Source organism: Ovis canadensis, chromosome 7 (genome assembly GCF_042477335.2).
Source record: "Ovis canadensis isolate MfBH-ARS-UI-01 breed Bighorn chromosome 7, ARS-UI_OviCan_v2, whole genome shotgun sequence".
Classification (NCBI taxonomy): Eukaryota; Metazoa; Chordata; class Mammalia; order Artiodactyla; family Bovidae; genus Ovis; species Ovis canadensis.
Genome location: NC_091251.1, coordinates 98873338 through 98883720, shown reverse-complemented (window position 1 = coordinate 98883720; position 10383 = coordinate 98873338). Strand labels below are relative to the sequence as shown.

General features: G+C 56.0%; 1 protein-coding gene across 1 annotated transcript; it reads left to right on the top strand.

The window, feature by feature from the left end:
* Nucleotides 1-2451: 2451 nt before the first annotated feature.
* NGB (neuroglobin) lies at nucleotides 2452-7816 on the top strand. Its single transcript, XM_069597167.1, has 4 exons — nucleotides 2452-2805; nucleotides 4223-4334; nucleotides 4934-5053; nucleotides 6417-7816. The coding sequence occupies exons 1-4, from the start codon at nucleotides 2717-2719 to the stop codon at nucleotides 6549-6551; spliced, it is 456 nt and encodes a 151-aa protein (XP_069453268.1). The 5' UTR covers nucleotides 2452-2716; the 3' UTR covers nucleotides 6552-7816.
* The last annotated feature ends 2567 nt before the right edge of the window (nucleotides 7817-10383 follow it).

The window sequence follows — 10383 nt, the reverse complement described above, 5'->3', positions numbered from 1 at the left end:
ATGCTCTAGAGGGCAAAGGATTCCATACTTCATGCCTAGCAGAGGGTTTGGCATGGAGCCTCAGCCAGTTCATGACTGAAGGGTACACCCACCTTGTACCCACGGACCAAAGGAGTTGGACTGAGAGGCTCCTGGAGACCCCACTCCACCCCCCTTACCACACCACTGAGGAAACTGGGAAAGAGAGGCAGGCAGACTGACAGGAGATAGGCTTGGAGACAACATAATGCAAGATAAGTGAGGATCTTGTTCTTTAAAACACGGGCCACTAGGACTGGGCTGGGGCCCAAGGCACTTTCAGGCTTGAAAGAGAAAGGTTCAGGTCTAATTGATAGGTGATCAACCTTACACCCTGAATGGCAAATTCAGGAGATTCTGTTTCCTGAACTTCAAATTAAAGAAAGAAATAGTGCTTCTATTTAAATGTGTACAAAAGTCTATTAAAAAATCGCTGAATAGTAGAAGGTTCTCGCTGAACCCTCTTGCCGGGGTCCAGCCCCGGTGGATCCAGGGTAATTGGAAGGGGAGACGGAATCTGCGTCCTAGGAAAAAACTTAATTACAGATATAAAGAGAGATTAGAAAAGGATAGTGTAGTAAGAAATATTAGTGGAGAAAAGGAGGCTGAATAACTTGGTTTATGTGGAATAGCAATTGAGTATCCACGCTCCAGATGGGAATTCAGCCAGAAGGGGAAAGAAAGAACAACACGAGGGAATCAATCTTTCCAGAAACTGACCCGATTTCTTTATTTTTCAGGTTTGCTTATATACTTTTTGTTATACATAGGAATGAATACAGAGTCACGCAGGGGTCAGCAGACCTGACCCTTATCAAAATCAGGTGCTTCATATAAATGTATACAAAGGTCTTATAGGTTTTACATCATCTCTGGCCATGAGGCCTGCTGACATTTTATGGCCCTTTCTGATAACGGTCAGTCAACCAGAAAACTTATTTTTTCCAGGGGTGATTTTTTCTTACACCAAGCACCACCCTCCAAATAAAGCTGCATTCCTATAGGGTGAGGGTGTAGTGGGTTACAATCAAGAAAGGAATTTACTTAGCCTAAAGTTTAACATGATTAATCTTGAAGGTTAATACTTATTTCTCCTATATGCTAGTTATATTCATTATAAGGGCAGGGAATATGGAGATTTAGCAGCAAATATTGGCTCAACAAATGAAAAACCCTTCACCAATATAATTTCTAATCAACCCACTATACTATACTAATAATTTTCTAACTTCTCAAAAGAGTCTGTATTTAGAAAGTTTTAAAGCATCTTGTGCCTCTCACAGTTGGGAGGCTGTAAACAATCACATGTGGATGGACGAACCCGCTCAGGCAGGCTAGAGAACCTTCAGAGGAGTTTGTAAGTTGAAACACTCTTGTCATGCCCAGGAATTTTTGTTAACTGGAGCTGCAAGTTAACTCCTTCTCCGAGAGAAATGGTGATGGGGGAGAGCCCCCTGTAAAGTCAGAGGTGTAGGTGAGAGCATAAAACAGTAAAGTAGGCAGACTCTGGTTTCGGGGGTAGATGCTCAGGAACAGGGGGTTTCCTGAGGGTCAATCCCGTCTTTGCATATGCCAAAGCCTCCTTCCTCATGACCTTTGCCATGGGCAGAGTTCCTCACGCTGGCTCCCGGCACCCCCTCAACAGCTCACCATTGCTGCACCTGAGACCCCACCCCTGGCCAAGCACAGCTGGGGTTAGAACCAGAGCTGACAGATTTCTAAGGAGCCTCAAGAAAACGCAGGCCTGGCTGGACACGGCGGTGGTCTTGGCCCTGTCCCTAAAGCTGAGCACCCTGGTGGCCCCTGAGTGTGCCGGGGTGCTTCAGTCAGTAACCAGAGCTAGGGCAGACCCTGCCCTACCTTTCACGGCCCTCCCCCAGCTGCGCCTTGTCACACAGGCAGGCACCCTGGCCTTCTTCCACCCTCCCCTTGGGGCAGCAGGAAGGAGACATGGTGCCAGGGGTCGGATGCCTCCAGGCAGCGTTTGCGTGGGGTAGCGGAGAGGCGAGCAGCTCCAGCTCCCTGCCCTAACTGCTGCTGCTGCTGCTGCTGCTGCTGCTGCTGCTGCTGCTGCTGCTGCTGCTGCTGCTGCTGCTGCTGCTGCTGCTGCTGCTAAGTCGCTTCAGTTGTGTCCAACTCTGTGCGACCGCATAGACGGCAGCCCACCAGGCTCCCCCGTCCCTGGGCTTCTCTAGGCAAGAATACTGGAGTGGGTTGCCATTTCCTTCTCCTTGCCCTAACTAGTAAGTGGTAAAATTGTCACCGGATGAGAAACCGAGTTCCCCAGAGGCTCGGCGATTTCCGTGAAGCTCTGAAGCCCTGTCCTTTCCCAAGCCGCCAAGTCCGCGGCCAGAGTCGGTCGCCCGGAGATGCGTGTCTACCCGGACGGAGAGGGGCGGGGGCCGCGGCGGCTTTAAAAAGCCCCAGGCGGGCGGCGCGGGCGGGGCGCAAGGCACAGCGGCCGGGAGCGGGGGTTCCCTGGAAGCGCCAGGCCGGCGGGGGCGCCTCCACCTGGGCGGGGAAGGAGCCGTGGCTGGACCATCCGCGCTCTCCCCACCCCCGCGGCGCCCCGGCCGAGGCGCGGGGGCCGTAGGAGGTGCCGAGTGGCCGCGTCGCCGCGGAGATGGCGCGGCACGTGCGGTGACGGTGCCCGCGCCCCGAGGGTCCCAGCCCTGTGCCCCGCGTCCCCGGGGCGAGCATGGAGCGCCCGGAGCCCGAGCTGATCCGGCAGAGCTGGCGGGCGGTGAGCCGCAGCCCGCTGGAGCATGGCACCGTCCTGTTCGCCAGGTGAGGGCGGCCAGAGCGTCCCCGGGGGTGCGGGGAGCGGGGTGGCTCTCCAGGAATGAGTCGGAGGCTGCCGAGCTGGCGCCGGGGAAGCGGGGCGCGGCGACCAGTGGCGCAGCCCCTGCGGCTCTTCCCGCGGCGGCCGCGGCGCGTCTGGGCGAGCGCACACACTCCGCTCCCAGCGAGGCTCTCTGGGCGCCGGCCAGGGTCCTCTCCCGCCGCCCGTCTCCCTATACTCCGGGCCCTGCGCTGCGCCCCCTCCCCGGCCGTGTGCCTCCTGAGTTTTCTTTCCTTGGGTGATGACTGCAGGGGTGCCCACCGCTGCCCCTATGGAGAGATACCGGGGTGTCCCAAGGGCCTGCGTGGGAAGGCTGTACTGGGCGCCTGGTCCGCAGGGCACGGGGTCTGGGCCCCGGAAGTGTGCGCTTCCAGCAGTCAACTTCAGGATACAGCTTTCCGAGGAAATGACAGGCTAGGACCTGAGATCCTCCAGGGAAGGGAGGACAGATGCCCAATTCTCACCACCAGAGAGAGAGGGGCGAAGGAGTGTGCAGACCCCAGAGGGGAGGGGAGGCTGCCTTCAAGCTCATCTTGTGGGTGTCTAGGTAGCCCCTCTGCCCTCACCAAGAAGACATGCCCCCTCACCATGGTTTTTCAGGAGCCTTGGCTCCTTTAAGCCAGCCCAGAACTTCTGAAGAGGTTTTTGTAAAGCCTCCCCCTCGCAAACAAAAAGGGACTAAATTTCCAGTCTCAGGCCTCCCAGATAAGGATGAGAGCTTATACTTGGGCCTCTCAGCTTTCCCCAAACCCAGTCTTTTCTCCGGCGCCCTCTGGCCATGCTGCTCCCAAGCTGTGTGATCTGAGACACATGACTCAACCTCCCAGGGCTTCTGTTTCCTTGTCTATAAAACTGGGTAACAGTTACGCCCACTGTTTAGGATTGTGAGGGGATACCTGAGTAAACCACGTGCAAGGTACTCAATGCTCAGAAAGTGTTAGGGCTTCTGAATACTAATTATTATTGTTGCTGGGCCAAGCGCCTTTGGCCAGGATGGGACTGGGGGGTTCTGATCCAAGAATGGGAGGGAGGGGAGGAGAAGGAGACAGACGGCAGGAGGGGAGTCCCCACCACAGACTCCGGGCTTCCTGTCTGAGGACCCCTGCCTGTCCCAGCCCACACTCCTCCACGGTTTATGGGAGGGGCTTCCCTATGAGGCCTGGGGAACACATGTTTTCCACGATGCAGAAGAGGTAAGAGGGGCCAGCGGCAAAGCTGGCCAAGCGGTGTGTGCCAGGCTGAGGGTGAGCTGGAGTTTACAGCCCAGGCTCTGCGCACCTTCCCCTGCTGCAGGGCAGCCAGGGCCCGTGGAGCCTGGAGGGGCGACCCCCTCCAGGGCTGACACCGGGACTCCCCATGCAGGCTGTTTGACCTGGAGCCAGACCTGCTGCCCCTCTTCCAGTACAACTGCCGCCAGTTCTCCAGCCCAGAGGACTGCTTGTCTTCCCCCGAGTTCTTGGACCACATCAGGAAGGTGAGGAGAGGTGGAGGGCCTTCCTGGGGGAGAACAGGAGAGGGAGAACCCAGGGTGGGAGAATTCCTTTGGCGTCCTTCCCCAGCCCTGGGCTGTGCCCCTTCTGCTCCCTCCTGTCGGAGGCATCTGCTACTTTCCCTCTGTGCTGAACTGGGCAGAGTTGGGGCACCCGGTCAGCCAGCTGCTCCCAGCTCTGCCCTTTGCCCTCGGCCTCATCCCTTGGCTCCTGTAGGTGGTGTTTGTGCTGATCCATCAGGGACCATCCCCCTGTAAAACCAAGCTGGGGTTTCCTTAGAGGCTGGTGGCTCTTGCAGGGTCTCAGGAGGCCATCCCAGGAGGATAATACTGTTCAACAGGTGTGTCTAGGGCTTTGAGCCCCTCAGCAGAAGGCAGCTTCCTTCATGGCCTAACGTTAGTAGTCTGGCTACCATAATGTGAGCACCCGCAGTAGGCAGACACAGGCTGCCTTTTGTCTCTGATCCCAGATAAGCAAGGGTCTTCCCTTCCTTCTGGTTGGGACCCCCCGGTTCTGGACTGGTTGTGAGCAGGGGCAGGGAGTTGCTCTGATCTCCATTTCACTGCGACCTTGACCTTGGCAGGTGATGCTGGTGATCGATGCTGCAGTGACCAATGTGGAGGACCTGTCCTCCCTGGAGGAGTACCTGGCCGGCCTGGGCCGGAAGCACCGGGCAGTGGGCGTGAAGCTCAGCTCCTTCTCGGTGGGTAAAGGGGCCCTTTCTCTCTCCAAAGCTCCTGGCCTGAGGCTACCACTCTCTCCCAGGCCCCTCCTATCCACCTGTTCATCTCTCCCTCTCCTAAACCTTCAGGTGACTGCATTGTTAGGTACTTGCTGTGTGACCCTGTCACTGCCTTGACCTCTCTGAGCCTCCAATTTTTCTTCTCTGGTATGGTTTCTCTTGGAACCCATAGAAAGTGAAGGAGCCTTTGGGATTGCTGCTCAGTTTTATATCAGCATGCATAAAACTATCCCAGAACCAAACTGGCTTAAAACAATGACTTCTGATTTCCCTGGGCTCAGTTGAGCGGTTCTTCTGTCCCACGTGCTGTGGCTGGAGTCACGCGTGCACTGCGTTCAGTTGGGAGCTCAGCTGGGGCTGGAATGTCCAAGATGGCCTGTCATCCTTTGGGATCTCTCTCCCTGTGGCCCCTAATCATTCGGTAGTGGAGCTGAGCTTCATTCCAGAGTAGCTGCTGAGCTCCAGGAGGGAGTATTCTAAGAGGACAAGCCAGCCTCTGCTTGTATCACTCACTAATGCCCCACTGGCCAAAGCCAGTCACATGGATGAGCCCCATGTCAAGGGCCTGAATCCTTGACGGCCCCCTCACGGGACCACTCACCTAATGGCCCACTGCACGGTCCAATCACCTTGTCAGATGTCATCACCTTGAGGAGTGGACTGAGTTTGACTTGTCATTCTCTCCATCCCCAGCACTAGTGCAGTGTCTGGTCTTTAGTGTGTATTCAGGAAATATTTGTGGAATAAAGACACTGTATTTTATAATTAATAATTTAAAAATGAGAGCCATCATTATTGCTGAAGACTTACTAGGTATAGATGCTGTGCTGAGAGCTTTCAGTAGATAATCTCTTAACCATTCCAACAATCTGATGAGTTGAAAGTTTCCCTAATGAAGCAACTGAGGCTCAGAGAGGTTACCTAACTTGCTCAAGGTCACACAGCTCACAAGCACTAGAGTCAGAAAGTGAACTCAGGATGGCAGAGCCTGTGCTCTTAACCTCGTGACTGCTGTCTTGCAGAGGAGGAGGGACAATGACTTCGCTTGGTGTGAGCTGGAAGTGCCAGGCAACCCCTCACTCCCCACCCATGGGGTAGTCGTGAGGCTGGGAGTGGAGCGAAATTCTTCATTCACTTTGTCTCACCTTTAAGTGGCACCCAAGGATTGAGGGGCGGAATCCTGCTCAGGAAGCATGGACCCCGTGCAGCAGAGCCAAAAAGCCCAGGAGTCCTTACCAGCCCCCAGCCTCAGTTTTCTCACCTGTGGAATAGGGGCATGCCTCCCTGCACCTGGGAATAATAGGTGGCCCCCTTGCCTCTGCAGACGGTGGGTGAATCCCTGCTCTACATGCTGGAGAAGTGCCTGGGCCCTGCCTTCACACCCGCCACGCGGGCTGCCTGGAGCCAGCTCTACGGGGCCGTGGTGCAGGCCATGAGTCGGGGCTGGGGTGGCGAGTAAGAGACGGCGCTGCCCAGTGGTTTCCACCTGGTAACACTCGCCCCCGCCCCCGCCTGTCTGTGTCTGTCTGTTGGTCTGTGTCCATCGTAGCCCAGGCTCCCCTAGGCCTCCCTGCCTCGTGGTCCTTGTCCCCTTGGCTGTGCCAGGGAGGTGATGGAGCAGGGCTGGGCCTCAGTCCCGCTCACCCCCAACCGCAGGTGGGGTGGCTTTTCCTTTCCGATTTCCTCCAGTTTCCCCTAGCTTCCTCTCTGCCGGCCCAGCCTTCCCCTCTGGCCTCCCCACCCCCTCCTCCAGGAGGAGGAGCAGCGTTTTGGTGGCAGAGGTGGCATGGGGCCCAGGGAGGGTTGGGGGAGGCACAGGGCTTTGAGGGGTGGGAGCTCCCATCCTCCTCCCTGCCCGGGTGAGCCTGGGCTGAGGCGGGCAGTGGGCTGGCTGAGGTTCGAGCACCTTCCCAGCTCGCCTGCCCTCAGCACGTTTCTCTCCCAGCAATGTGTTTGCTTTGCACAAGGAGAGGAGTGGGACAGCTCTGGCCTTCGTGGCGGAACCCCAGGCAGCCGGAGCAGGTGGCCGGAGACCAGCTGGCTCTGTGACAGGGCCCCTCTGGGTCTCGGGGAGCGGCAACCTCTCAGATGCCCCCCGACAGAGTAGTATTTCTTTTCTTGTGTCAGGTGGAAACTCCCCTGTATCTCTGTAGGAAGCAGCTATCCAGCCAGGGTGGGTGGGCTGGGGAAGGGCCAGGAAGCTGGGGGGTTCCTTCCCGAGAGATCCGAGTCTGCTCCCCAGCCCTGACTCCTACAGAGCCTGAGGCTTAGCCCCTGCCCACCCGCACCCCTTTCTGCCTCTGCCCACACCGACAGCAGGTCCAGGGCTCCCATATTTAATACCTGCTGTGTGCCTGTACCTGGGCATCCCAGGTGCCGCTAGTAGTAAAGAGCCTGCCTGCCAGTGCAGGAGACGTAAGAGATGCAGGTTGGATCCCTGGGTCGGGAAGATCCCCTGGAGGAGGGCGTGGCAACCCACTCCAGTATTCTTGCCTGGAGAACCCCCATGGACAGAGGAGCCTGGTGGGCTACAGTCCATAGGATCTCAAAGAGTCGGACACGACTGAAGCGACAGCATGCACACGCATGTGCCTGTACTTAGCAGGGTTGATGGACAACAGCAAGAGAGTCCGCCTTCCCACGCTCTGAACTGTCTCCACTTTTATCTTTTGCTGCGTGCCGTGGTTGTATAAACACACGAGAAATAAACCTGTTCTGTGTGCCTCTCTGACCCTCTGGGACTGGTCTTTTCTTGGGCGTTGGCTTGTGTCCAGATGAAGCTGCAGGGTGGTGGATGAAAGGTAATGTGGGAGGTCGGGGTCGGGAGAATCAAGGCCAGAGTGGGTGGAAAAGAAGGGATGGGTGTGGGGAAGCCAGTGGCTGAGATGGAGCGAGGGGTCTGTGGTGGAAACTGGCCGGCGGGGCACACAGCCGGACTACATTTCCCAGTGTCCCTTGCATTTAGGTGAGCTGTGCGACTGAGTTCAGGCCAGTGGAATGTGTGGACATGTGTACCACTTGCAGACCTGGTCCCCCCAAACTCCTGCCTGCTCCTCCGTGCTCTGTCATCCTCCAGCCATTTTGATGCAGATCCCAGTGACCTTGAGGGCTGTGCCTTGAAAGTGGCAGGCTCACAAGGTGGAAGGAGCCTGAGTCCCAGATCACTGCTTGGAGGAGAGCACCCCCTAATTAGAAGTGTCTTGCAGCATCCAAGCACTTCCCCTGAATGTAGTGCAGGGGCTCACTCATTTTAATTTTACAGGAAAGAGACAAACTTGTGTTTGTGCCATTACACATTTGGGGGTTGGTTTATTTCAACACATACCCACACTAGTCTGGAGTGTGAAGCAGTTCACTGGCCAGGGGTCTGGGAGCCCACCCGTTGGTGGACAGGGTGAGGCCACGAATTGAATGGGCTAGGTGTCAGGACAGCAGCGCACAGCAACAAACCGTGCAGGGTTTCCAAAGAAAGCTTCTAGAACCTCTTTGGAGGGGTAGATGCTAATCCCAGAGTGGACTTTTTAGGGAGACTATATGTGTTAAGCTAGGGTGTACATATTGGAGTTGAAGACCAGCTGTGAGTGTAAGTGTGTGTGTGTGTGTGTGTGTGTGTGTGTGTGTGTGAGGAGGAACAGGCAGGCAACCGTACAGAGAGAGCCAGGTGTATGGGGAATGAGAGACTTTAAGAGTGGCCTTCATCCAGGCAGGCTTGGGGTTACCCCCTGCCTGCTCCCCACTTACTCCTGGCCTCCAGTGTGTGGGGCCCTGGAGCTGGGCTGTGAGTAGTTGGAGGGGCTGCACCCGGGCCAGCTGTCCATACCCCGAGGTCTGATTTTCTCAGCCCAAGACCAATGCCACCAGTACCAGCAGAGCCTCCCTAGCTGGAGCCAGGGCCTCACTTTTGTTAAGCTCTGGGGGCCAGGCCTGCCCGGCTCTGACTGCAGACCTTGGGTCTGGAGCACGTTAGGAAGGCTTTTCTCCACTGGAGCATCTAAGGGACTTTTCTCTTGAGCCCCACAGGCTCCCATGCGGGGGGCCCCCTCTGCTGTGTGACCAAAGAGTGGCTCAGACTCAGGTGGCCACGCCTAGCCTCAGTCTCCTGAAGGCTTGACACCCACACTGGAGATGGGGTGACCTGGCTCCGGATGGGCTGCACCCTCTCCTCCGATGCGTCTGGAGCCATCCTAAGCAGGGTGCTTTCGCCTCTCTTGAAGGTCTTTCTTGCACTTGTGCATGTCTCCAGAAGAGTTGTCCTTCCTTGTCCTTCTCATGTCCTCACTCCCGTGAGAGGATGGGAACCCATTTCAGCCAGGCTTTCATTCCCCAGCCCCCAGCTCACCATCAGAGTCACCAGTAGCCTCCATCCTGCCCAACTCAGGGGTTGCATCCCAGGCTTCATTTTGCTCTTCTGCTCAGCGGCGCTTGGATGAGTTGAGCACTTTGGTGAGCAATTTTTTATTTTTAAACTTTTTTATAGTGGAGACGTGTTAACATACACAGAAATCAGAGCCTGACGGATCTCCAGGTACCCTTCACCCCTACATCCGCATTGAGCAACTCAAGACCTCTTCATGACTTCTAATTTTACTGGACAGTTTCAAAGCTAATCCCAGATTTCGTGTTCTTCTACCCATAAGGTCTTCCATATGGTTTTCTAGCTAATTTTTTTTTAACATCTTAACCCACACCATCAATGTACCTACCAGGATAAACGGTTATCTCCTCAACATCGCCAAATGCAGAGTCCGTATTTGAATTTCCCTGGTATCTCAGAGATGTCTTTCTGCAGCTGGTTCATTCAATTCAAGATGCAGTCAAGGGCCACACACCATATCTGGCTGTGCCCCTTAAACGTCTCGTTTTCTTCCAGCTTTTTGCTCTCTGCCCTGTGCCGTTGATTTGTGGGTGAAACCTGGTCATTTGTTCCACGGCTCGTCCAGCATTTGACCTGGCTGGTGCCTCTTGGTGGCGTCTCTGAGCTCACCTGTCTCTCCCCCGTATTAACTGTCAAGTGTGTTTTAGGTGACCCCACGCCCTCCCCTCTGAGTCGCTTTCCTCCCTGACTTCCGGGACGCCAGGCTCTCCTGGTTTCCCCCTTCCTCTCTGTGGCTCCTTCTCAGTCTCCCCTGCAGACTCTTCTCCCCATCTCCCTCTGGCCTCCTCCTCATCTCTGCCTGCACCCCTGGAGGTCGCGGCCAGTCCCACACTTTCCACACCATCTGGATGCTGAGGGCTCCAGAGTTCACCCCTCCAGCCTAATTCACCTCTACTCCAGACTCTGTCTCCAGCCA